Below are 26,759 nucleotides of genomic sequence, written 5' to 3'. Positions count from 1 at the left end.
TTGGATGACAACCGTTCGGCTGTGGGATGCAGGGACGGGGGAGCCAGTCGGTGAGCCCTTGCGGGGGGCCACACTTCTTCAGTTTACTCGGTCTCGTTCTCGCCGGACGGCACTCGCATCGTCACTGGTTCTGTGGATGACACCGTTCGGCTGTGGGATGCAGGGACGGGGGAGCCAGTCGGTGAGCCCTTGCGGGGGCACACTTCTTCAGTAAACTCGGTCTCGTTCTCGCCGGACGGCACTCGCATCGTCACTGGTTCGTATGATAACACCGTTCGGCTGTGGGATGCAGGGACGGGGGGAGCCAGTCGGTGAGCCCTTTGCGGGGGCACACTTCTTCAGTAAACTCGGTCTCGTTCTCGCCGGACGGCACTCGCATCATCACTGGTTCGGAGGATGGGAGTATTCGGCTGTGGGATGCAGGGACGGGGGGAGCCAGTCGGTGAGCCCTTGCGGGGGCACACTTCTTCAGTAAACTCGGTCTCGTTCTCGCCGGACGGCACTCGCATCGTCACTGGTTCGGACGATAACACCGTTCGGCTATGGGATGCAGGGACGTGGGAGCCAGTTGGTGAGCCCTTGCGGGGGGCACACTTCTTCAGTAATGTCGGTCTCGTTCTCGCCGGGACGGCACTCGCATCATCACTGGTTCTTTGGATCACACCGTTCGGGCTATGGGATGCAGGGACGTGGGGAGCCAGTTGGTGAGCCCTTGCGGGGGCACACTCTTTAGTAACCTCGGTCTCGTTCTCGCCGGACGGCACTCGCATCGTCACTGGTTCGCAGGATATGACCGTTCGGCTGTGGGACGCAGGGATGGGGGAGTCAGTCGGCGAGCCCTTACGGGGGCCACACTTCTTCAGTAACCTCGGTCTCGTTCTCGCCGGACGGCACTCGCATCGTCACTGGTTCGGGTGATTGGACTATTCGGCTGTGGGATGCAGGGACGGGGGAGCCAGTCGGTGAGCCCTTGCGGGGCACACTTACTCAGTTTTGTCGGTCTCGTTCTCGCCGGACGGCACTCGCATCGTCACTGGTTCGAAGGATATGACTGTTCGGCTGTGGGATGCAGGGACGGGGGAGCCAATCGGTGAGCCCTTGCGGGGGCACACTTCTTTAGTAACCTCGGTCTCGTTTTCGCCGGACGGCACTCGCATCGTCACTGGATCAATGGATAGGACTGTTCGGCTGTGGGATGCAAGAACGGGGGGAGCCAGTCGGTGAGCCCTTGCGGGGGCACACTTCTTCAGTAAACTCGGTCTCGTTCTCGCCGGACGGCACTCGCATCATCACTGGTTCGGAGGATGGGAGTATTCGGCTGTGGGATGCAGGGACGGGGGAGCCAGTCGGCGAGCCCTTGCGGGGGCACACTCATGCAGTAACCTCGGTCTCGTTCTCGCCGGACGGCACTCGCATCGTCACTGGTTCGAAGGATATGACTGTTCGGCTGTGGGATGCAGGGACGGGGGAGCCAGTCGGTGAGCCCTTGTGGGGGCACACTGATTCAGTACACTCAGTCTCGTTCTCGCCGGACGGCACTCGCATCGTCACTGGTTCGGAGGATAACACTGTTCGGCTGTGGGATGCAGTAATGTGGCAGCCGTCGCAACGGTGCTCTCTGTCAGATCCTTCCCAATTCTTAGATGAACATCGCACGATTGAGGCCGCCACTACCATGACATTGAACACTTCGAACAATCACTTAATTCGCTTCTCGCCCAACTCCATCCATGCGCTGCGCAATGCTTCTGAGTTAACAGAGGGAGCATCCCATGACGACCGCAGTTCGACCCACTTTTTACTGGATCATGACAGTGGATGGATGGTAGGACCCAAACACCGGCTGTTATTCTGGGTACCACCCGCTTCTCGATACCCATTTTATAGCCCTCCGACTGCATTAGTGATACCCAGGGGAGGTCCTGAGCTTGATCTGAGTAGCATGACACATGGACAACACTGGCAAAATTGCCGAGAGGGGTGAGTCTCTTCAAAGCCTTTTCCCTTCCTTGCACTTACTAAAATCTACACTTGCAGACCCTAGTACCGACGATGATCACAGCAATGGCTCAATTATGGATATTTCTGATACAATTTAGATGTGACCGAATGTACAGTGGATCATACTTCGTATTCAATTCTATACCCAGCAGTTTAGGAGCGAACGACTTGAGCTGACTGTGTGGCACTCATGATGTTCGTGCTAGTTTGTGAGAGCACGTAACGATAGACAAGGCATGCGATTCCACCAGAACTGCAGTTGCGCGTGCGCCATGGATTGCGTGAAAGTGATGCATACAATCGGTGCTTTCTCATGGCGAACTGAGAAGCTGAACAGAAGGATATCGTTGTTGCGGTCATCTGTGGTCGTCCAAGTTCCTGTTGCACCTAGTACATTCAAAGCGGGTTAAAAATAGGGTGGGACGAAATATGTCGTTCATTGCTATATAGTACAACATGTAACCGCGATATCCACGAAGCGGTCAGAACGAGAGCACCATGAAAATGATGCGTGTAAGGATGATGTGAGCTATGAGGCATGAACAAACAGCTGGAGCCGGGCAAGAGTAAGCGAACGGAGGATGAAATTGAGGCAATGCGAAGAGTAAGAGCTAAGATGAGCGGTTCCGGCAGGATAGATTTTAGAGGATAATATTGGACGCATCTGCACCAGGGTGTCACAACGGGCGTCTCAGTCAAGGAGCTCTTCGATACTCGATTTCTGAAGACTCAACAAGAGTCTAGGGACTGCAATCGAGTTCCGTAAGTCTGCATTGAACTCGCGATAAATGAGTGACTCGATGTGAATCTTTGCATATGAGACTAGGAGAAACAGACTGCGACTCACGAAGCTGTTGAAACTTGAGAGGGCGTTCAGAATACAGTTACTACGCACGTCTTCAACACATATAAGTCCGCGGAGTCCTCGGTGTATTAGTTATTAGATCGTATTTTCGTGGCCAATTTCATCCTCTCCAAAGCGAACATAGGGGCTCAGCGTAGCGATGTCTTCAATTCCACTCCAGAGGTGTATGAACATGGGAGCGATCATAGAGAAGGGTAGTAAGTTTCCTGAATTGAACGAATACGACGACTTGCCATCATATGATCACATTGCAAACAAGCTGTAGCCCGAGTCCGCGCATACCTGTATCCTTGTGTTCTAGTTTTGATTCCTTATTCTTAGCATTAATGTTGTATACCTCTACACGCATAAGCCACAGTGTCGTCACATTTGTACTGGCCCGCACAAACCCCACAAGGTCAACGACTTACCGTAAGCGCCTCTGGTATCGCTCCAATAATAAATAAAAGTGGCCAAGTGAATTTTCTAGATTCTTGCCTATCGATATGAAGCAAGTACTGTTGCCAAAACGTTCAACGTTGAACGACGCGTTGAATTGGGCCGAATTAACGGCCGGCATCCGGTTCCAAATAAGGAGCTATAAGCGTTGGTAATTAATGTCGTAAGTTAGTAACTTGCTCGAATTCCAAGTGAACGCGTACAAAGTTTTAGAATTGAGCAGCCCTTTTGCGCAACGCGTAGTGTGCACGTCGCGGAACGCGCGAATAACAAATGTACAGGTAAAACACCATATGGATGGGCATGAGGGCTGCGCAGCGCCAGTCTAATAGTAGTCCCATCTTTACGTTTTCTTCCTCTTCTTTCTTTGACCACGTAACTTTTCGACGTTGAACTTTATTTCAAATCCCTCTTTGTTTTTCAGCATGTGCGCGCCAAATCATCCCAACGTGTTGTCAAGTAGGTTTGTCGTACCTCATCATATTTCGACACCCAGGCCCAGCACACCCGCGGGCCATGTACTAGCGCACCAAACACTTCCAAGGAAGTCCGACGCTTCTTGACTTTAGCCCCTCCCCATACAGGCCACCATAGCAGGTGACAGCAGCGTACCTAGACCTAATTTGCTTGTTCGCTTCTCGTCTTCCATGGTACACATGCACCGTGTTAATAGCGCCCTGCAGGCAGCAATACTTAAGATGTTGGATAAACGCCCTTACCTAAATTCCGCGCTTCAACCCTCGAAATGTATTTCGCAGACTTTGTCAAAATTGTAAGCTAACCTCCATAGCTCTCCAGGGCCTCGTTGATTAAGCTTTTTTGCAGCGCTTGAGTGCCACTACTCTGCTCCTCGTCACTATCTTCGGCCAGACTGTCATCATGGGTTTTGCATGGGGTTTCACCGGAGGAATCTTGTTCGCAGATGTTCTCGCACTACCTGATCATATCGTTCATCTCATCATAGCGTACCCGACCGTGCTGACCTTGATAGTTACGCTGATCTCAACTACCTTGTCCATCATCACTTCGATGTGCGTCTTCCTCTACATCTCCAGTCTGACATCTTACCCGTCTATTATTGCACAGGTTCTTCACATTTGCCGTCAAAGAAGCGCTTCGGCATCACCTCTCAGGGCCGATGACACTGTTCAAGCTTCGCACTGCAATAGCGCTGAGCAGGCCCACCTGGGTATTGCGATGGAGATCTCTCAAGCTGTCGGCCCTCACATTGGCCGTTTATGCGGTGATCACATTTCTGAACACGAGGTATGCACTATTCTCAATGAATCCAGCGGGGATATGTTTGACTCTGGTTCGTATAGTTGGAGCACTTTACTCCTACCCACCCTTGTCCAATGGCCTGTGTCAACATTCGGAACGGAACTTGACTTGGGATCTGCTGCGTTCGTAAACCAGTTGAGTACGGACATTAATGCCGTGCAAGCGAACACTGGTATGTCACTTTTTCAATTTCAATGGCCAGCAACAGTTGGGGTCCTCAAGAGGAACCGTTCTAGTACAAGCACCTGCGTTTGAAACCATCAATGTCTTGACTCTCCTCGGTGGTATTGCTGCGGTTGACATTCAAGGAGGTGTGCAAACGAGTAGTATATTCAGCTTCAACGGAGTTTCATACAATCAGTCGACTGGTGAGTACTTCGGCACCTAAAGATGATGGGCTTACTTGAAATTCCAAAGGTGGAATTCTTCCTGCGATAGAGGAGTACTCTGGATCATCAAACCCACCGGGTTCTAACGTTGGCCTAGCGTTTTCTGGGGGACGGGTACCGGTTAATACCACTTTCGACTGGGGACACCTCGGACGCGATGCAGGCACTCAAGGCATTGCGAAGAACTATACTATTACACAGCAGGGTGTCACAGCAAATGTTTCATGTCAGCCGATCGACCGCAGTCAAAATACATTTACTGTCGACCCAATACAGACGCTAGGACCGACTAACACGTTCTTCACGTGGGAAGCCGTGGTGAATTGTTCCGGAAGTACGTTCATCTCTGCCATGAACTCGTTCATAGCTGATTAGCTCCAGATTCAAATTCACAGCTCTTCTTCACCGCTGGCGACCTAAGCGGTCAGATGGACAATGCAACCGAGGGATTTCTCCCCGTTGTTGTATGTCCCAACCCAAACTCGACGACATTTACCCCCTATAAATTCGGTACGGCTTTTGTTATATTCCTCGGTGTCTTGCAAGTAAACTCTTTGCAGATATTTTTATGTCCGGCTTGTACAAGTATAACTTTCTGCCAACGACCATTTGCGAAGTCGTTCCCTACCTAACCACAGTCAACGTCACTTATAATGGAGGTATAATATCTGTCGATCGGATTGATACATCAACGAGCAGTCCGAATTTTCCTTTATCTCAGTACATCGCAACCGTGATGGCTTATCAATCGGGGTCAAATCAAGCCATGACAACGAATACAATTGGTGACTTTTTGACCGCGTACGGTACCGGCAATGTATCAGTCATGCGCAGCGAACTGGTGACTGTTTTCGCTTCCTCTGATATCACGATGACTGATTACTCTGCAGGAAGATTACTGGCGCGGTATTACAGAGTTCGCCTCCACTGTAAGCGACCTTTATGTGTTCCGTGGATATTATTGAACACTGCATCTAGCAACTTCGCTCCGGATACTCTGCTTCGGGAGTTCCGTCGAATATGACGAGGCCGACGAACGGCACGATGTATATCACGACGTACGGCTGGCGAAGCCAAGCCCACACATATATCCTTCTGCTTGTGGTGATCACCATGATCTGGGGCACCACCGTATTAGCCGCCGGGTACAGCCTCATCCAAGAAAAAATCCACGCCTCCGATCCATCTTTCGACTTTTCTGATCCCATTCATCTCATCATCGCGGCGTCCGGCGGAAGATTTGAATCACAGCTTCGCGAAGGTGATAGAAACCAAGCAGACAATAGCGAGGACATCACCGTTCGCTTTGAAGATGTAGCTGACGAAGGGGGAAGGAAAATTAGCAAGAGATTAGTTACTGTAGTTTAGAAACCTCTAACAAAGATTGCGGCCCCTTGATATTGTTCATAGTGATCGAATTACTAGATCTGTTGCACCTAATAATGTCATAATAATTGCCTTTCCTACCGGGATGTTGGCGCGCGAGCCTCTGCATCCAGTGGCAGGTCGAGGTCACGAGTCCACTTTTCTGCGAGGTTCTTGACAGTGATCTAAAAGCTGTGAATCAGACACTTTGGGATAGTGCTTGATGGCTAGATCGTGCCGTTTCCGGTTTATGAGGTGTTACTTAAAAACATCCATAGATCGTGCAGAGAGTACCGCCGGTGCTTTGAGCGAATGGCAGCGCCGGCACAGCCTCAGAGTAAATTCTACACTGTTCACATCACTACAGCTTGTTGGGATCCGAAGCGTCCGAAGAGAGAGGGGAGTGACGGCGGAAATTTGTGAAAGCGATTCCCCTATTTAGATGCCATCGAAATGTTGCCTCGCTGCCAACATTGCTTAGACATGGCGAAGATGCCAGAGGAGAGTAGTCAGGGAGTCAGTGCAATTGACGACTTGGCCATTTGAACAAGAAGAACGTCGACAATGTAAATTGTGTAACAAAGTACGAGGAGAAAAGTTCAAATGAGAACCAAAATCTGAGCCAAAATGCAGAGTGACGAAAAAAAGAAAATAGAAAGAAAACAGGCATAGGCTAATCTGAGGGTCCTGGTAATTGTCTCTGGAGCAAAGGAACCGATACACAAAAGGGAAAAACAGCAAACAAGAATCAATAGTCCTCACGAACCTACAGTCATCGCCAGCGCGCCCTGCTGCAGAATTTGTTGAATGGCTGTGTTGTTAGCACTATAAGGTTGAGTGAGCTAGGTGTCTATTGATGTCATAATGTAGTGCGTACATGGAGTAACCATCGTTAGGTGAATCCCCCGTCGCTGCCGCTGTGCGGTTGGTTTTGTCTAACTGGGTGGTGGTGCTTGGCTGGGTAATGCCCGTCGAGCCATACTACAACGGGCGTCAAACAAATACATCATAAGGAAGGGAAGTATTGACCTGGTATTGCATGGTGCCTCCCAATCCAGCGCTGTTGCCCACTGCAATAGAGTTTAGCATGATCGGACATTGTCACTTTTGTATTTACGCACTCTGCAAAAACTGAGCTGTAACCCTGTTCTTGTTGCGTGTTATTGGCAAAATTTGTCGTCGTGGTGGCATCCTATAACTGCTGCGGTGACACCCATAACCGCTGCGGGGATAGGAACATGAGTACATTGTTGTCAACCGCTGAACTACGACAATATTACCTTTACTAGATGCGTAAGGAGCACAAGTCATGTTGAACGGGACGTAGTCGTTCAAATTGGATTGGGTGACTAGACCAAATCCGTTGAGGACAAGAGGCTTTCCAACGCTGAAAGGAATGTAAGTTTAGCCATTGACTGAGCCAGACTTCAACTCACACGGCAGCAAACTGAGCTGATTGCTGAATCCACGTAAGACTCGAGTTGATCTTGTTTTGGACGGGGTCAAGGTTTGGGTCATCGGGACCGTACGTGTTCTGGTCGGGAAATACTTGGAAAGAACCGAAGCCAATGTTGGGGATGTTAAGGATGTCCTGGCTGTCGACACCATATGAACCATCCGTTGTGGGGCCGATCGAGCTGGAAACTTCTCGCGTTGCTGAAAAATGATAAGAAACATTGCAATTCGATGACATCGACCAAAGCACCTGTAGATACCCAGTGATCTTCAGCGGCTGCCCTGTTTTGGCGTCTCGACTCAGCACGCTGCCTTGTGATCTGCTCTCGTGCCAAAGGGATGACTCTGCTGCGCTTCTTTCCAGGTGCGGGAGAGGGCGAAGGCGTAGGCGAAGCTCTTGGTGTAATGGGGTACAATTTCGCACAATTTGTGCATTGGAATCCAGATGTTCTACGGAAAATTGAGAATCACAACCCTGAAGCGACACCGAGTGATACTTACCCTGCAGAGACAATGTGGTTGGGATCAATGGACGTGATGAATTCAGCCATCAGAGCGTGCCACTTTGTGACGGTTTGTGTGGTACACGTTGGACTAGTGGGCAGGGTCGAGTTGCATCTGACACATGATAAGGGGCATGTTCCAAGGCAGCATATACACAGGGCGATTCACCTAGCGTCATTTGCAAGCTCCCAACTGAACACAGCAGGGCTGTTGAGATAGCGTAATACGATCTGCTTGGTGTAATTCTGGAAGGCGGTCAAGATATTGTCGTCCGTGTAGAAATCGTCGTGGTCCTGAAGTCCGAACTGACGGACATATAGATCCATACCGCCTGTAAAAACGTCGATTGGTCCAAGGTCTGATCGAACATCAAGTGCAGTATTGGCTTACCATAGTCGTTTGAAAGAGTGTTACGCGGAACATCAAGCACATCACGTGATGCAATGTCAGAAGATGTTGTGTCAGGTACCGGATTCCAGTTATTCGTTAGTGACATGATAACATATAGCCCTTGTCGTTCTGCCATTTGAACCACTGTATCAAGTTTCTGCAGTCCAGTCGGTCCGTCGTTGATTGTAGTAGTGCCGTTCTGTACCAACTGAAACCACGTTCCACTCTCCGGAATGATTTCCACGTCTGGCAATTAAGACATTAAAATCGCGAACCTCGGTAGACAGACGATGGACGAACCGTTAAATGCCCAAATCCTGATGACCTTGATACCGGTATCAGATATGTTCTTCAGCACATTCCAGATGTCATCGTTCGATTCCAACGTCGGCAGCCAGTACAAGTTGGTCCCGACGAATCTAAGTGAGCTATGGTGCGATGTGTTTGTACACCATATGCTGATAAAAAGAATCATTCTTACCTTCCATTGACAGAAAATCCATCTTCGCTAGAGCTCACGAATGAGCTGTTACCTCTCTTGGAGATCGTCCTTGGGGGAGCTGCAGCCAGACATGACCAGATAGAAGCTAAAAGCCAAAAATATGAAAAGAGGTGCATGGCAACCATTGCTCAGCGAGAACGGAGGGTAGCAGGAAGCTGGTGCTCACCCAGGCATCCGTTCAAATTTATAACACCATCTACCAGGTGGGTCGCGCATGGGGGTACGGCACAGCACGGATGTTGCAAGATGGGTCTATTCGCTTCCGCTCAGGCGTCAATCAGATTCTTTCAGCATCACACACGCATGGACAAACCCTTCACCAGAAGAAAGGGGGCGTCTTCCAGGTGGGCAGTGGTGCGCCGCTAGCCCGGATCATGATACATAGATCATCTGAAATTTACGTCACAATTGGCCAATGTGCACTGACAGTAAAGCACTTGCGCTGACTCGGAACAATTTAATGTCTCAAACCCAGAAGCCGCCGTTAGGGTTTTCGATATTTCGAGTCGTGCACACATGGGGATGTAGCCCTGAGCATTGTAGAGGCGCTCTCGACTAGATTGCCCTTCGGCTGCAAAATACTGGCGCTTGTGTCAAACTTTATGGCATAATGAGTATTCAAAAGGAGGAATTCTCACATTTATAGCGATGGCAGTATGTACATGCCCAATGGCCCTCCGCGGTGAGGCATGCACGGACTACGCGCATACCTGTATATTTGTGTTCTAACTTCGATTGCTCGAAACCTTCCTTATTCTTAGAATGTCATATACCTCCACACGCAGGATCATTATAATGTCAGGTTTCGATAATCTCGCTTTTGACCGACGGGAATGCAAGGGTAGGAATACATTCCAGTGCGAAAGGGCCATCACCTTGTGTCTTGTTGCGCCACAGAATATCTGCCTCGTGGACCGACACAAAGTCAGGTAGAGTCTGAGAAGATAACTCGTTTTCAACTTGAGGAAAACTGGCACTCAACTAGCACAAAACAACACTGTTTCTGGTATAACGGCGCAGCTTAACTACAAGTAGTACAAATGAGCGGAACAGTAAACACACCATGGTTGTTGGACCGACCAGGCTGCGTCGACGGAGGTGGTTCAGGTTGAGAGCTTACCGCAGACTTGGAGTTTATCGAAAAGTTCGCCACATGTCCATTGAGTGACATGACCTCGAACAATACTCGGAGGAGACTCAAGATAAGTTCAAAGTAACTCAGATGCCGAGTCAAAGATCAGTTACGAATGGAGTGATATTGCCATTGTGCCAACCTTTGCAAGAAGCCCGGCGCCCCCACAGCTGCACAGTACTATGTCACTGAGCTGTGAGGAAAAGCCTCCAAACTGCATGCAGAGAAAGACTTCATGTCACCAGTGAAAAAACCTGCCCTGAAAGATATAATTTCAATTTTCAAGTGGCATGAAACAAATGAGATGTTGAGTTAGTGTGCTAGTGGCAGTAGCTCTTTCGGATGTTCGGCTGCGTTTAGGTGTGCAGAAAGAACACAGCTTGATGTGTCATCATTGACAATTCACGTGACTAGGTCCTCCAACTTGAACGGTTGAAGTTCTGGAATCTGAACCCAACGACACAGCTCACTGGCAGCTGATACACTCTCTGCACATCTGTCCAAGGGACTGCCCTGATCCACCATAATTGCATCCAACTACGGGATCCAAGATAAACCAGTCAACCCTCGTCCATCCCAAGTGGCAACTGACTCTTCTCGACCCGAAGAATTTCGGGGCACTTGTAGCTCCAATCTTTAGAGGGCTCAGCGGCATTATCGAGGGTCTCTGCACTCATCTTTCATGAGGTGTAATGCTTTATGCTGAATTCAAGGTACAAGCTCTGACTCACCCGACAATCTTGTCGCCTGGCAATTATCATCCTCATCTCCTTCATCTCAGCCTCGTCCTCCTTCTGACTTTCTCGGTCTGGGCCTGATGTGTTCGGCACTGGACCTATCACAGGGCCGTCTAGGAACAACCGTACTTTACAGATATCAAACCTTGTCGAGACTCGGATGCCATGCTGTCCGCATGGACACACGTGCGCCGGGTAGGCGTTATAGTTCAGCAACTTGGTGGCAGGTAGCACAGATCACACCATTTTAGTGTTTAATGAATCACCTTGAACTCCCAGTGGTTCTTGCAAACACGAAGTGCGCGTAACGCACAAGCGCCAGCTAAAAATGTGCAGATATAACGCGTTGTATCCACGTTGCTATCAGAAGAAAATTACGGAAAGAAGTCCTTGCAATGCTTTGTCCGGCGCAATCGTGAACAAAATGGTCGTTTTTGCTGAGCCTGGAAAACCGTGCAATCAGATATTCTTTTGGATCTTCTCATGCATATGCTCGTCATAATGGTGTTTCGTGTATTTTCAAGACACGGATCGACAATGCTCGTGGCCCAGCATTGTGTGTAGCACGGTGTACAAAATTGTGTCCATTTCTGACATTTTCTGTCACTCCATAATCAGTTTAGACATTTTCGGACAATTAAGTGAATCGATGGTTCATTACCGGTATATTACTCTCAGCACGAGTCTTCCAGGCGCAAAATGTGCGCAAGCAACAGAGTGCTTAAACGCTGAGAGATAATGAAGAGCGTCACGACGCGTGTGCACAATGTGGCCTGAGCCGATGTGCGACCGTTGATTCAACTTGTTTAAACCAATTAAAACTCGATGAATGACGACTGCTTTTCGGATCAATATTTACGTGCTGAAGGAGTAAGGTCTCGATAGTCGCCAGGCGCTGTGAAGCTTTGAAGGCCATAGTAAGGATACGGTCACCTATAGCCGAGCTCGCCACTGGCAGCATGCGTCACGTCTAAGTTAACTTATACACGCTCACCGTGATATCACCATGACCCTGCTCTAGATAGTAAATATAGCCAGTTTCTCCTTCGAAGGGCTGGAGACAGTCAAGACTCTAAGGACAGCGCAAAACTATCTCGAGTCTCGACTGCCCAAATAGGATCGCAGTGACTGAGATTTGAAGATTCAATGGGAGTTGAGTGGGAGCGCTCTTGCGCGGTTGGGCCTCCAAGTACAGTAGTCGGGACTCGAGTCCTGTTGATTCGTGCTAGTCTAAGTAGTATTTCCGAGTCATATGATGTGCCACATTGCCAGTCTAGGTTACTAGCACATAACTTCAAGTTCGAGTTGGCTTCAAGTTTACGTTTTTTTCTCTTTCATACTATGCGATTAATCTGCTCGAACTTTCCGGGACTTCGTTTCCTCTTTGCTTTTCGGCATGTGCGCGCCAATCATCTCGATGTGTTGCCGAGAAACACGGGGCGGTAGGTTTGTTGTATCTCATCACGTTTCTGATGGATTACGAAGGCAGCACCCAAGTCCTGCATCATGAAGGCGCTGAGGAAGATGCCGAACTAGTTCTCTGAGAGTGTTCAGTTGTCTAAGTTGCTGAAAGAGGTATAGACGAGAACTAGGTCCCCGGATGTGGGGCCCAGCACACCCGCGGGGCGTGTACTAGCACGCCAATCAGGTGGTAAGTAAGCAGCCTCTTCAATTCGGTTCTGCAAGGAGGTCCGATGGTTCCTTGCTTCTTACTAGCGCCTCTTCACACAGGTGATTGCAGGGTACCTAGACCTAACTTGAATTCGCTTGCTTGCTTCTCGCCTTCTGTGGTACACATGCACCGAGTTAATAACGCCCTGCAGCAATACTTAAGATGTCAGACAGACGTCTTTATCGCCATTCCACGCTTCTACTTTCGAAATGGACTTAGCAAACTTTGTCAAAATCGTGAGCCAATCCCCTTCACTCTCCGGGATCTCGTTGATTAGGCTTTCTCTCTCAGTGCTCGAGTCCTACTAATCTGCTCCTTGCAACTATCTTCGGCCAGACCGTGATCATGGGTTTGGCATGGGGCTTCATCGGAGGAATCTTGTACACAAGGGTTCTTGCACTACCTGATCATATCGTTCGTCTGATCGTAGAGTATCCGACCGTGCTGACCTTGATAGTTACGCTGATCTCAACTACCTTGTCGAACATTACTTCTTTGTGCGTCCTCCTCTACATATCCAGTCCGAAATCTTACCCTTCTGTTATCACACAGCTTCTTCACATTTGCCATCAAAGAAGCGCTTCGGCACTACCTCTCAGGACGGTCGATACCACTGTTGAAGCTTCGCATGGCAATAGCGCTGAGCATCCCGACCTGGGTATTGCCGCGATCACGTAGATATCTCGAGCTGGCGGCCCTCACGTTGGCGTTTTATGCGATGGCCACATTTCTGAGTGCGAGGTCTGCATTATTCTCAATGAACCCAATGGAGATATGTTTGACGCTGGTTTGTACAGTTGGAGCACTTTGCTCCTACCAACCCCTGTACAATGGCCTGTGGCAATGTCCGGAACGGAACTAGACTTGGGATCTGTTGCATTTGCAAACCAGTTGAGTACGGACCTCAATGCCCAGGAAGCAAACACTTGTATGTCACTATTTCAATTTCAATGGCCAGCAATAGTTGGGGTGCTCAAGAGGAACCGTTCTAGTACAAGCACCTGCGTTTCAAACCATCGATGTCTTGACTCTCCTCAGTGGTATTGCTGCGGTTGACAATCAAGGCGGCGTGCAAACAAGTAGTATGTTCAGCTTCAACGGAGTTTCATACAATCAGTCGACTGGTGAGTACTTCGGTACCTAAAGATGATGGACTCACTTGAAATTCCAAAGGTGGAGTTCTTCCTGCAATAGAGGAGTACTCTGGATCATCGAAACCCGCCGGGCTCTGCCGTCGGCCTGGAGTTCTCTGGGGGACGAGTACCGGTTAATACCAATCCCGACTGGCCAAACAGACGCGATACTGGAACTAGAGGCATTGCGCAGAACTACACTGTTACACAACAGGGTGTCACAGCAGATGTTTCATGCCAGCCAATCGACCGCAGTCAAAATTCATTTACTCTCAACTCAACACAGACGCAAATCGGACCGAATATCACGTTCATCGCGTCGGACGTCATTGCGAATTGTTCCGGAAGTGCGTTCATCTCTGCCATGCAGTCGTCCACAACTAATCAGCTCCAGATACGAATGCCCAGCCCTACTTCACTGTGAGTAGTCAGTACAACGTTGGAATCGAGGGATTTCTCCCCGTTGTTGTCTGTCCCAACCCAAACTTAATGACATCTGACTTATATAAGTTTGGTACGGCTTTTTTTAATACTTTTTGGTGTCTTGCGAGTAAACTGTTTCCAGATGTTTTTATGTCTGGCTTGGGCGGCTACAGCTTTCTGCCAACGACCGTTTGCGAGGTCGTTCCCTACCTGACCACAGTCAACGTCACTTATAATGGAGGCATCATATCTGTTGATCGGATTGATGCATCAACAAGCAGTCCGAACTTTCCTTTACTTCCGTACATTGCAACTGTGATGGCTTATCAAGCGACGACAAACCAAGCCATGACCACGAATCCCATTGGTAACTTTTTGACCGCGTACGGTGCCAACAATATATCAGTCATGTACAGCGAACTGGTGACCATTTCCGCTTCCTCTGATATGAACATGACTAATTACTTTGCAGGAAGATTACTGGCGCGGTATTGCGGAGTTCGCCTCTACTGTAAGCGACCTTCATGCATTCCGTGGATATTATTGAAAACTGGATCTAGCAACTTCGCTCCGGATACTCTGCTTTGGGAGTGCCGTCGGATATGACGAGGCCGACGAACGGCACGATGTATATCATGACGTACGGCTGGAGAAGCAAAGCCTACACGTATATCCTTCTGCTTGTGGTGATCACCGTGATCTGGGGTGCCACCGTATTAGCCGCCGGGTTCAGCCTCATCCAAGAAAAAATCCATGCCTCCGATCCATCTTTCGACTTTTCTGATCCCATTCAGCTCGCCATCGTGGCGTATCGCGGAGGATATGAATCACGAATTCAGGGTGATGAGAAAAAAGGAGTATACATTAGCGAGGACACTACCGTTCGCTTTGAAGGAGAGGGAAACGATAAGAGACTGGTCACTGTAATTTAGGAAACCCTACCAAAGACTGCGGCCCCTTGATATTGTTGTAGTGATCGAATTACTATGTAGATCTGTTGCACCTAATAATCTCACTATGATCACCTTTCCTATCGGGATGTTGGGGCGCGAGCATCAGTGGCAGGAGTCTACTTTTCTGCGACTCGGGTGTAAGCACGCCGGCTTACCTGAGTTCTCATAATCAGTACATATACTGTCGCTGATGCTGAAAGCTAAGCTTTCAGTATTTCACCTTTTGGTGTAACGGTTATGCGGGCGGCAGTCTGACCATGTTACATCGGCGAGGTTCTTGGCAGTGATCTAAAAACTCTGAGTCAGATTTTTTTTGGAATAGTGCTTCCTAGCTAGGAACGTGCTGTTTCCGGTGTATGAAGTGTTACTTTAATGCTTATAGATTGTGCAGGAAGGATCGCCGGTGCTTTGAGCGAATGGCAGCGCTGGCACGACCTGAGAGTGAGTGATCAATCGTTCTACACTGTTCACGTCACCACTGCTGAGCGCTGAAGCGCTGACAGGCGAACGCTTCTGCTTGAGCTCGACGATTCCCCGATGCTCAGTCATACAGCCTGATATATTGGAAAAGTTTTTTTATTTTATTTTAAATCCAAATTTGTGTCTTTGAGAGTGTAACTCTATGTAAGACAATACTATCTAGTCTTGGGGGCCCCTGTGCCCCCCCGCACCTCTAGATTCATGAATGCCCCGGTGTGAGGCTTGCCTCCACCGGTCCGCCGTTCCCGCCGCGCGTTTTAGACATGCAATCTAACGAAGGAAAGGTGACTTTAAGAAGATCGCGCAAGTAAGTAACTGGACAGGTATTGGAAAAGTTGTTGGAGAGCGTCAGTTCATCCTGCACTCGCACAAACTTGGAGCTCATCTCGAGGTCATTCTCGATATCGGGCCCTATCACTTTTCCGGCTCATCATTGGATGACACTGGAGACACAAAAAATAGCTACAGAGATTTGTCGGCAAAGTGGCCTTATATTAAACTTTCAGGACGCATGTCATTTACTGTCACTATGCTCCAAGCAAATATGTCAGCTGCCGGAATTCAAAGAGGTGAGTAATACTAGTGGGGTGCAAGGCGTGCATGTGGGAGAGGATGTGCACCACGGCGAAAGGGGGGAGATTCATGATGGGCTTCAAGAAGAGGAATATCATGACGAGATACGCCCAAGACAACCCCGCGAACGCGAGCCTATGCACACGAAAAGAGAGAAGAAACGGTTCTCGTTACCTGCGGTAGCTGTGCAAACGGTGCCTGCTCCTGTTGGGAATTCGCATGGAGGTGGGGGAGGTGATTTTCGCTTGTGCTTGGTGCGCGAACGAGGGGAAGGAATGGAGAAAGTGGGAGTGAGAGGGAGGGGAGTATGCACTCTTCTTTGTTGTCTTCTCGGGATGATCAAAATGTACGTCCGCCTTCTTGGGGGGATAAGGTTGGTGGTAGAGAGAGCTCGGCGGCGAGGGCGTTGATGGGTGTGTTGAGAGGGGAAAGAGAGGGCGTGGCGAGCGGACAAAGGGGCTAGTCGACGATCAAGGACACACAGCATCTATAGCATTGAACGCACTCGAAACTTCCCTTTTTCTTTCGCGCAAGTGAATGTTGTATACTTCCACACGCAGGATCATTAGAAATGTCAGATTTCGATGATCTCACTTTTGACCAACGGGAATGCAAGGGCGCACACCGTTGTATCCACGTTGCTATGCGAGAAGAAAAAAGTTCCGGAAAGACGTCTTTGTGCTTCGTCCGCAATCGTGAATAAGATGGACGTTTTCCCTGAGCCTGGAAAACTGTGCAACCAGGTATTCTTTCGGCTCTTCTCATGTGCTATCTGCAGTGCCTGATGCTCGTCAGAACGGTGGTTCGTGTATTCTCAAGACACGGAGACAGTGCTCGTGGCCTAGCATTGTGTATAGCACGGTGTACGGCAGCTTTGACCAAATGCTCCCATGCATGATCGTTTGTTTCAATTGCTGTTACATGCAGAATCAGTGAGTTCGCAAGATGACGCACATCGCTAAATACTAGGCTCACCTTGTTAAGTGCTGCATGTTATAGGTCAAGTCAATCTCGAATTCTTCCACTCTTCGGAGTGGGAAATAACTTCTCGCAATGATCTGTCCATGAGTTGATGATAACGGATCTCTCACGGACTTTCTTGAGCGCCAACATCATTGAGGCAGTGCAACTCGGTATGATCCATATCATGATGGTGGTCACCTTACTTTCTAACCTTCGGTTGTAGCGGAGAGCTTCGGTCCCGCAGCGCGTGCGTATGAGCCACATTAGCGGTTCTTTGTACCCCACATTGGCATTGACTTCGTTCGAGGCTGCTGGAGCGTCTATTTGAGTAGTACGTGTGAAAGGGCAATCATAGTGTCCTTGCACAACGTAAAATGAGTATGGATCGTGAAAGGGCTACAGTCATTGAATTGCAGCTATGGAAGTTTGCCTGGTTTACAAAAACGACCGTCCGCGGTCTCGAAGTACTAAAACACCCATTTATCTTCGCTGACAGTGAGTAAAATTGATTTCATTGTCCGCGCTTACGTCACTCTGGAAACTACATGATTGTAATAAACGTAGTTCCATATTCAGTTTAGATTTTCGAACCATTTATGGTAAGTGAATTGTTCCTTACCGCTAACAAAAGTGTATCTCAGCAGGTCTTTCAATTGAATGACGACTCGCTTTAAAAGTTTTTCATATCAATATTTACGTGCTGAAGGAGTAGCCTATGGCCGACTGCGAAGGCAAATGAATAGTAAGGGTAGGCTCACCTATAGCCGAGCTCGCCAGCACGCGTCCGAGTCATGTCTAAGTTAAGTTATGCACGGTCACCGTGATATCATCCTCCTTCGAAGAGCTGGAGACAGTTAAGACTCTAAGAACAGCACAAAACTATCTCCGCTGTTGTTTGTTTTTACCTTGAGTTTCTACTTTTAATGGTAACCTGTACGACTGTCCCAATAGGATCACTGAGATTTGAAGATTCGGCGGTGGCGCTCTTTGCGTGGTTGGGCCTCCAAGTATAGCAGTCGAGTTCTGTTGAGAATACATAGCGCAGACTCGGAGTCCTGTCATCCCTTGACTAGTACAAGTAAGTATATCAATGACGGCAGCTTGGTCGCTGACCACGGCAGGCGCTTATAAATATATTAGTAAACGTTTCCTGAACCTTAATTTGCAGTCACTTGATGATTTCCTGACTACTTACTCAGACACCCAAGTACTCCTGCATCCCCAGGTCCCGATCCATCATATTGGACAGGAATCTAGTGGAACATATAAATTTACAATTGAACTCGGCCCGCCAATCCTCCCAGTCGGCGACTCGGGCCCATGCGAATAGCTGCATCAACTTGAAGGAGCTTTCAGCAGTGCAGATCTGTATCCCAGACGAGGGACAAGATTAGAACGACGCTGCCAATCGTGATTCGTGCCAGGCATATTAGTACTGCTCTGGCATACTGAAGTACTTCCTTAGGGCACATGATGCGCCAGTCCAGGCTAGTACATAACTTGGTCCCATCTTTACGTTTTTTTTGTCATTAATCAGCTTGAACTTTCCGGGACTTTGTTTCCTCTTTGCGTTTCGGCATGCGCGCGCTAATCATGTCGAACGTGTTGTCGTGAATCACGGGGCGGTAGGTTCGTCGTATCTCATCATGTTTCTGATAGATTACGAAGGTGACACCCAGGTCCTGGGACCAGCGGGGCATGTACTAGCGCGCCAAACAAGTGATAAGGCTTCAGCCTCTTCGGTTCTGCAAGGAAGTCCGATGGTTCGTTGCTTCTTACTAGCGCCTCTTCACACAGGTGACAGCAGGGTACGTAGACCTAATTCGCTTCCTTGCTTCTTGCCTTCCGTGGTACACATGCACCGAGTGAATAGCGCCCTGCAGCAATACTTAACTTGAAGATATCGGACAGACGTCCTCACGGAGCCCATTCCGTGCTTCTACCTTCGAGATGCACTTCGCAAACTTTGTCAAAATTGTGAGCCAACCTCCATAACTCTCCAGTGCCTCGTTGATTAGGCTTTATCTCGCAGCGCTTGAGTCCCACTACTCTGCTCCTCGTGACTATCTTCGGGCAGACTGTCATCATGGGTTTCGCATGGGGCTTCACCGGAGGAATTTTATTCACAGGGGTTCTCGCACTACCCGATCATATCGTTCGTCTGATCGTAGAGTATCCGACCGAGCTAACCTTGATAGTTACGCTGATCTCAACTACCTTGTCGATCATTACTTCGATGTACATCTTCCTCTACATATCCAATCCGAAACCTCACCCTTCTGTTATTGCACAGGTTCTTCACATTTGCGGTTAAAGAAGCGCTTCGGCACCACCTCTCAGGGCCGATGACACTGTTCAAGCTTCGCACTGCAATAGCGCTGAGCAGGCCGACCTGGGTATTACGATGGAGATCTCTCAAGTTGTCGGCCCTCACGTTGGCCGTTTATGCGGTGATCACATTTCTGAACACGAGGTATGCACTATTCTCAACGAACCCAATGAAGATATCTTTGACGCTGGTTCATATAGTTGGAGCACTTTACTCCTCCCCACCCTTGTCCAGTGGCCTGTGGCAACGTTCGGAACGGAACTAGACTTGGGATCTGTTGCATTTGTAAATCAGCTGAGTACGGACCTCAATGCCCAGGAAGCGAACACTGGTATGTCACTGTTTCAATTTCAATGGCCAGCAATAGTTGGGGTGCTCAAGAGGAACCGTTCCAGTACAAGCACCTGGGTTTCAAACCATCAACGTCTTGACTCTCCTCAGTGGTATTGCTGCGGTTGACGATCAAGGTGGTGTGCAAACGAGTAGTATATTCAGCTTCAATGGAGTTTCATACAATCAGTCGACTGGTGAGTACCTCGGCACTCAAAGATGATGGGCTCACTTGAAATTTGAAAGGTGGAGTTCTTCCTGCGATAGAGGAGTACTCTGGATCATCAAACCCACCGGGTTCTGACGTTGGCTTGGCGTTCACTGGGGGACAAGTACCGGTTAATACCACTTTTGACTGGGGACGCCTCGGACGCGATGCAGGCACTCAAGGCATTGCGAAGAACTACACTGTTACACAGCAGGGTGTCACAGCAAATGTTTCATGCCAGCCGATTGACCGCAGTCAAAATACATTTATTGTCCAACCAAATGTGACACAAGGACCACTGGACTTCACGTTCTTCACGTGGGAAGCCGGTGTGAATTGTTCCGGAAGTACGTTCATCTCTGCCATGAACTTGTCCACGGCTAATCAGCCCCAGGTTTAAATACACAGCTCTACTTCACCGCTGGCAATGCGAGCGGTCAGATGGACAATGTAACCCAGGGATTTCTCCCCACTGTTGTATGTCCCAACCCACAAAACTCGACATTCAACCCATATAAGTTTGGTACGACTTTTGTTATATTTCTGGGTATCTTGCGAGTAAACTTTTTGCAGATGTTTTTATGGCTGGCTTGTACAAGTACGACTTTCTGCCAACGACCGTTTGCGAGGTCGTCCCCTACCTAACCACAGTCAACGTCACTTATAATGGAGGCATCATATCTGTCGATCGGATTGACACATCGACAAGCAGTCCGAATTTTCCTTTGTCTCAGTACATTGCAACCGTGATGGCTTATCAATCGGGGGCGAACCAAGGCATGACCACAAATACAATTGGTGACTTTTTGACCGCGTATGGTACCAGCAATGTATCAACCATGTACAGCGAACTGGTGATTATTTCCGCTTCCTCTGATATGAACATGACTGACTGCTTTGCAGGAAGATTACTGGCGCGGTGTTACAGAGTTCGCCTCCACTGTAAGCAACTTTTCATGCATTCCGTGGATATCATTGAAAACTGCATCTAGCAACTTCGCTCCGGATACTCTGCTTCGGGAGTTCCGTCGAATATGACGACGTTGACAAACGGCATGATGTATATCACGACGTACGGCTGGCGAAGCCAAGCCCACACGTATATCCTTTTGCTTGTGGTGATCACCATGATCTGGGGCGCCACCCTAATAGCTGCCGGGTACAGCCTCATCCAAGAAAAAATCCATGCCTCCGATCCATCTTTCGACTTTTCTGATCCCGTTGATCTCGTCATCGCGGCATCTGGCGGAAGACTTGAATCATACCTTCACGAAGGTGAAAGAAACAAATACACTAGCGAGGACGTCACCGTTCGCTTTGAAGATGTACCTGATAAAATGGGAAGGAGAATGAGCAAGAGACTGGTCACTGTGGTTCCGGAACCTCTGCCAAAGTCTGCGGAACCTTGATACCGTTTATAGTGATTGAATTGCCAGATCTGTTGCATGTAATATGTCACGGTGAACGTAGTCCTTATTCAATTGTCACATTACAGCTATGTACTTTCATGTCGATGTGTAAATCAGATTTCTTTTTTTTTCGTCTCACCGCTTCCATTTACTTGTGGAGCTGGACAAACAAAAGAGTTCCGCTTACCTTGGTCAGGCGCAGAGTCTGCCCGGATCCGAGCTGCCTGGACACCGCTGCATGCACACCCCAGTGACCAGCTGTCAAATAGCAATAGTTCTTGGTGTCTGCCCACATGTCGCGCCTGGTTTGTGCGCAGTGGAAGCTTGTTGTGATTACAATTACAGAACCGTATAATGTATTACAAAATGTGCGACTCACAGTTGAGCTCAGGCTATTTTTCTGCAAGGTCTTGACAGTGATCTAAAAGCTCTGAATCAGACGTTCCCTTTGGAATAGTGCTTCCTAGCTAGGAACGTGCTGTTTCTGATTTAAGTGTTACTTATGGATCGTGCAAGAAGTATCGCTAGTGCTTCGAGCGAATGGCGGCGCCGGCACGACCTGAGGGTGAGCGATTTTCTGTACGTTTTTCACCATCTCGAGTAAGTGATTATGCAATCAGTTGATCTTCATGCTTTACACGAGGCATTATGGGGTCCGCAGTGAAAGTTGATCTAAAGTTATATGAATGCCCTACAAGTATATTGCTTAAATGAGGAAACTTGAAACGCGGCACCCTAACCCGCGATCATGAGTATTAATTATATCGCGTGCGGACTGCTCCGATTGGATGTTCTGTGATGCGCACTTGATGTTGACTCTTATATGTATAGAGATCTTTGTCGGGTGGACTAGTACTAATTCAAAATAAGGGTCCTTTATCGTCAATCCTTTACCGTTCTGCGGCGACAACTGGGGCCTGGGCGCTCCCGGGTCCAGTCACGTGAAGATGGCAATCCAAATAGTAAAGTATGAACTCACGATAACGATCACAAAGACTGATCGAAGCCTGGATACGTGGAAGAAAACGGCATGCGCCGAGCCGCTGAGCGAAGCTTCACTCTCGGGAGAACATGATGAGGCTGTGCAATCAACTCAGGTAGGTCAGCATAATACAACTTCAAAAATAAGTTGGCACGTTCGCTCCATGAAACACTCATCAAAAAGCAGCTCCTGAGGCATTTGACTGATTGGTAGATCAGTACGCGATCATAGCGTTTTTCATCAGTCTGGAACTAGGCTCCATGGCAGCAAGGGTGCGGAAAAACTAGAACCGTCACAATGGCGCTTCTTCCTTGTCATCAGTCGTCCTTCGGTACTCGGGCCTTATTCTCCAGATAATCAGTTCGTTGTATGATCATGAGGTATTTTGAAGAGTGGCTTCTGAGGCATTTGATGGATTGCTAGATCAGTGCGGCAAGTTGCGTGATTGGATGATGGTAGGCAACGGTGGGTCGATCAATGATTACCCACCTCCGGAAAGGCAGCAAACCGAAAGACAGCAAACTGAATGGAATATCCTCTTCAAGAAATTGCTAACAAGGCCATACACACTGGAGTATAAAGGTGTCCGTAATTCAGCACAATCTCTAAAGACTTTTGACAACAACCCAGCATCAGCATCAATCCATCCAATATGTTCACTGTACGCACGACCTCTTGCAGGCATTTCCTTGCCTAATCTTCCTTTGCAGGTCACTGAAGTCCCTGTTTCTCACAACGACTCGACGACCACCTGTGGGTGCGGCAGCACGTGAGTAACGGTGTCTTTTGTTCTTGTGCACGGTGGCTGACTTAGAATATACAGGTGCGCCTGCAAGCCGGGAGAATGCAAGTGCTAAGCGCCTCCACAATGCATCAATTGAGCTGTGCTTGTTCGGAATCCACGTGTGCTTGTTGTACCAATAGAGATGAAGGAGAGCTATAAAAGATTGAGTTGTGTAGAAATGACATGTTGTGAAGTTCCAAGAAGCCTACTAGCGAAGCTGACTCATACGAGCTCAACGTGCATCACGATGCAGTGGCTAAGTGATACTCGACAAGTACTAGTATGCCAGGCTTGTGATTCGCGAGTTGGCCAGGAGATACCCGAACACAGCGGCGTCTGCACGAAATATCGACCACAAATAGAAGCAGAGAGCCGGCTAGAGAATGTGCATAGCAGTTCGATAGGAACATTTAAGAAGTTTCACTAGCCGAGATAGCACTCTTGGTGGAGATCATGTTAGAAATCGCTTCACAAGCATAGTATCTGAGTGCCGTACCATGGAAACCTCTGAATCGTCAAAACGAACCAATGCGCCAGTGGCATTCCCATGACTCCTACGAGCGCCATGTACATAGGAAACGCCCCTGGGTCGCCGCCAGGTACGGACGTAAGAAAGTTAACATGGCCACGTACCAGTGACCTCGCATTATTTCCCATTTTTGCGAAGAAGTAGGGCATGATTGTCATAGACCTGTTAATGTTAAAGCATGCCAGCTGGCACAATGGTATAAAGTACATGCGAATTACAAAAACCAGCCCGTGAAAGACTGAAAGTCTCCTAAAGGAAGCGTGGAGCCTTGGGAGAAATTGTTCGGGATATTTGTACTTATTTGTTGCGTGTGCCGGGTGGTTTGGCCAGCATCAAGTCGCCCGCAGGCTCTCATCCACAACTCCTACACTCTCCACAGCCCCCATCGACCCCATCGACCCCGCAATCATGGCAAGCAAAGCAGCCCACAAACGTGTAAGAACCCACATTTAATTCGTAAGATGTTGCTGATAAGTCAAAATTCAGCTCGCCAAGGAGTTTGTGAGCATGCAGAAGGAGCCGCCCCCATTTGTGTGGGCAACACCAGACGAAAAGAACATCTTGACTTGTAAGTTTCAGTATCTTCCACGCGGAAGCATGCTTTTGAAGCGTTATATCCAGGGAATTACCTTATCGTGCGTTCTTTGAGCGGACAGCGCCTTTATTATTGTTCAACAACTTCTGTTATACAGCGCGGTCCTCCCGATTCGCCTTTTGCTGGCGGAGAGTATCATGGTGTACTCATTTTCCCTGCGGAATACCCCTTCAAGCCACCGGGCATCAAGGTGTGCTCTTCTTGACTTACATGATCGTTATCTTCGACGACTTATGATGAATATGATGCAACAGATGTTTACCCCTTCCGGTCGATTCCAACCTGACAAGAAGATTTGTTTCTCTATGTCTGATTTCCATCCTGGTACCGTGCGTCATGTTCAGTCATCCTGACGGTCATCATCACTGAGTTATTATTAGTGGAATCCCGCCTGGAGTGTCGCCACGATGTGAGTGTCCTACTTGATTTTAACGGCCCGGTTTCTTTTTCTTCCCCGGACCCAGGCATGATTGATAGAGTGGTATTTGATGCTCACGATCGTTGTCTTTTCTGTTCGCCGACTTCCCCGCCTGAGCGCTTACTCATCAAGGTTCATTTAGACTCACAGGATTGCTGTCGTTCATGCTCTCCGACGAGATGACCACCGGCTCAGTGACATCGTCAGACGGTCACAAACGAGCCTATGCTACTCGCAGTCACTCTCATAATTTAACACAGCCAAGATTTAGAGAAGCTTTCCCAGACGTGAGTGTCATATTTTCTCCACGATACGAGAAGCCCGGGAGGGACAGGAGTACCGTTTCATTCGGATCAGAGTGTCATACCCAAGCTCCTGAGGGTTACTGGTATCCGTCGGTTTCAACTTGTGCCTGGTTCGCTGATCACTGCCGCGCTTTCCGCAGTACTGTACGGATACTCTCCGAGATCTACCAAATATGGGCGAGCGGGAAAGAGGGAAACCAGATATAGTGGCCACGCCGACTTCACCTATGAGCCCTAGTCCGTTTTCTCCCTCTATTTCAAGATCTACCACAGCCACGCAGCCGCAGGTATGTGATAGACGGCCAGAAGCACAGGCTCCCGCTACCACGACGACGTTGCACGCAAGCGATGTCGTAAATACCGGTCTGACATCTACAAACAAGCCGACTACGACACCGCAGGGGTGGACAGGGCAGCTGCGCCAGGTTTTGTGGGAAAAATGGAGATGGGGTGTACTGATTGCTTTCGCAGTCATTGTATCGCGGCTATCATCGAGCCCTTGACATACATCGAGGACTAGGGCTACCCTGTACCTTTTTTCATTTCTCATTTTTTCATGATTGGATAACAATAAAGATATATGGACCAATTGTATCATGTAGTATGTATGGAGGATACATACTTAGGTATCACGGCTTGTGTTTCAGATTTCATCATTGAAGTAAACAACTCAACATTTTACCACAGAGCTGTCTCTTTCATCAGATGTTGGCATGTAATGTTTGCTCGCGACTATTTTACAAAGCAGTGCGATCAGCTTCCACCTTGGGTATCCCGGCCCGGGATTAGAGTTAATTCCCATAGCCTGCCGATAGATCCTTGAACGCCGCTGGCAAGCGGTTCCACCGCTTTCCAGAGCTCTTCCGCAACATCTTCCTTGGTCTTCCCTGCATCAATCTCCAGCCACTTGCCCTCACCCTCTTCCTGCACTGCCTGCCCAATTTTATCGAATACCCGCCTCACACCTTTCTGCACTTCTTCTTTCTCATACCTCTCGAGCCCATACCCACCCCTCGCAGCCGCGACCTCTGGACTGATATTGAGGAATAGTGTAAGGTCTGGTGCAGGCAGTCCGACCTCGGGAGCACGACACCATTCGTACGATAGTCCCTTACGAGCTGAAAATGCGATACCAGAGAAGGCATATCGGTCAGCAAGGACGGTCGTCCCTTGCGCAAGATGAGCTATAATGGTAGATCTGTGTGCAAAGAAATACAAACGGTATCATTGAACGCGAAGAGATGACAAAGGCAGTGATTATGCTCACGCAAGTTCCCAGCGGTTAGCAGAGAAAAGCAGGTGAATGGCGCGGTCGTCTAGCTCGGACTCGGAACGGAGATACGCGTCGATCATCTTCCCTATGGCTGTTGTGCGATCTGGGAATGAATTTGTATTCAGTTTGAGTGGGGAATTGGATTGGAAATGTACCGGGGAACTTTAGCAGGACTACCTTTGGTGTTGTGGCCCCTGTATCTTGCTGGTCCTGCAGACGGTCGTGGAGGAGAGAGGCTTGAGTACTTTTTCCGGATCTGTCTAGTCCCTCGATGACAATGAATGCACCGCGCTTTGAGCTTGACATGAGTGCTGTTGTAATAGTTTCCAAGTCGCGTTATG

At 48.7% G+C, this 26,759-nt stretch overlaps 7 protein-coding genes across 7 annotated transcripts; 5 read left to right on the top strand and 2 right to left on the bottom strand.

Annotated features, from left to right (window-relative positions):
• Positions 1 to 3,638: 3,638 nt before the first annotated feature.
• DFJ58DRAFT_815425 (uncharacterized protein) lies at positions 3,639 to 6,246 on the top strand (the record flags this gene model as incomplete). The annotated part of the gene is given in 13 exon segments (XM_041391707.1): positions 3,639 to 3,659; positions 3,713 to 3,761; positions 3,845 to 3,887; positions 3,899 to 4,076; positions 4,130 to 4,335; positions 4,391 to 4,570; positions 4,627 to 4,757; positions 4,822 to 4,953; positions 5,003 to 5,308; positions 5,356 to 5,484; positions 5,535 to 5,815; positions 5,865 to 5,903; positions 5,953 to 6,246. Coding segments are annotated over 10 exon segments (1,725 nt in total), but the record flags the coding sequence as incomplete, so codon positions are not given.
• Positions 6,247 to 7,452: 1,206 nt separating this feature from the next.
• On the bottom strand, positions 7,453 to 9,163 carry DFJ58DRAFT_668821 (glycoside hydrolase superfamily; the record flags this gene model as incomplete). Its single annotated transcript, XM_041382737.1, has 7 exons — positions 7,453 to 7,726; positions 7,776 to 7,995; positions 8,045 to 8,244; positions 8,296 to 8,412; positions 8,467 to 8,629; positions 8,689 to 8,934; positions 8,989 to 9,163. The coding sequence occupies 7 exons, from the start codon at positions 9,161 to 9,163 to the stop codon at positions 7,453 to 7,455; spliced, it is 1,395 nt and encodes a 464-aa protein (XP_041237740.1).
• A 3,560-nt stretch (positions 9,164 to 12,723) lies between these two features.
• On the top strand, positions 12,724 to 13,982 carry DFJ58DRAFT_144476 (uncharacterized protein). Its single transcript, XM_041378865.1, has 4 exons — positions 12,724 to 12,967; positions 13,023 to 13,228; positions 13,284 to 13,659; positions 13,724 to 13,982. The coding sequence occupies exons 1-3, from the start codon at positions 12,941 to 12,943 to the stop codon at positions 13,591 to 13,593; spliced, it is 543 nt and encodes a 180-aa protein (XP_041237739.1). The 5' UTR covers positions 12,724 to 12,940; the 3' UTR covers positions 13,594 to 13,659; positions 13,724 to 13,982.
• Positions 13,724 to 15,316, top strand: DFJ58DRAFT_815406 (uncharacterized protein). Its single transcript, XM_041391706.1, has 6 exons — positions 13,724 to 13,859; positions 13,931 to 14,211; positions 14,259 to 14,378; positions 14,430 to 14,710; positions 14,760 to 14,798; positions 14,848 to 15,316. Exons 1-6 carry the CDS (start codon positions 13,816 to 13,818, stop codon positions 15,217 to 15,219), a joined length of 1,137 nt encoding a protein of 378 aa, XP_041237738.1. The 5' UTR covers positions 13,724 to 13,815; the 3' UTR covers positions 15,220 to 15,316.
• A 3,586-nt stretch (positions 15,317 to 18,902) lies between these two features.
• Positions 18,903 to 21,532, top strand: DFJ58DRAFT_846391 (uncharacterized protein; the record flags this gene model as incomplete). Its single annotated transcript, XM_041393300.1, has 11 exons — positions 18,903 to 19,064; positions 19,168 to 19,233; positions 19,334 to 19,494; positions 19,550 to 19,729; positions 19,786 to 19,916; positions 19,981 to 20,112; positions 20,162 to 20,470; positions 20,512 to 20,646; positions 20,697 to 20,977; positions 21,027 to 21,065; positions 21,116 to 21,532. 11 exons carry the CDS (start codon positions 18,903 to 18,905, stop codon positions 21,530 to 21,532), a joined length of 2,013 nt encoding a protein of 670 aa, XP_041237737.1.
• Positions 21,533 to 24,146: 2,614 nt separating this feature from the next.
• DFJ58DRAFT_815376 (UBC-like protein) lies at positions 24,147 to 25,837 on the top strand. The gene is made up of 8 exons (XM_041391705.1): positions 24,147 to 24,262; positions 24,314 to 24,395; positions 24,449 to 24,462; positions 24,520 to 24,612; positions 24,677 to 24,751; positions 24,803 to 24,831; positions 24,983 to 25,127; positions 25,286 to 25,837. The coding sequence occupies exons 1-8, from the start codon at positions 24,236 to 24,238 to the stop codon at positions 25,646 to 25,648; spliced, it is 828 nt and encodes a 275-aa protein (XP_041237736.1). The 5' UTR covers positions 24,147 to 24,235; the 3' UTR covers positions 25,649 to 25,837.
• DFJ58DRAFT_815372 (thymidylate kinase-domain-containing protein) lies at positions 25,838 to 26,745 on the bottom strand. Its single transcript, XM_041391704.1, has 3 exons — positions 26,574 to 26,745; positions 26,413 to 26,521; positions 25,838 to 26,343 (listed from the first exon to the last, which is right to left on the bottom strand). The coding sequence occupies exons 1-3, from the start codon at positions 26,722 to 26,724 to the stop codon at positions 25,899 to 25,901; spliced, it is 705 nt and encodes a 234-aa protein (XP_041237735.1). The 5' UTR covers positions 26,725 to 26,745; the 3' UTR covers positions 25,838 to 25,898.
• Between the last annotated feature and the right edge of the window lie 14 nt (positions 26,746 to 26,759).

This window comes from Suillus subalutaceus (assembly GCF_016647625.1).
Source record: "Suillus subalutaceus strain FC151 chromosome Unknown DFJ58scaffold_170, whole genome shotgun sequence".
Lineage (NCBI taxonomy): Eukaryota > Fungi > Basidiomycota > Agaricomycetes > Boletales > Suillaceae > Suillus > Suillus subalutaceus.
Note: the sequence above shows the minus strand (reverse complement) of the source record. Positions and strands in the feature narration are given on the sequence as shown.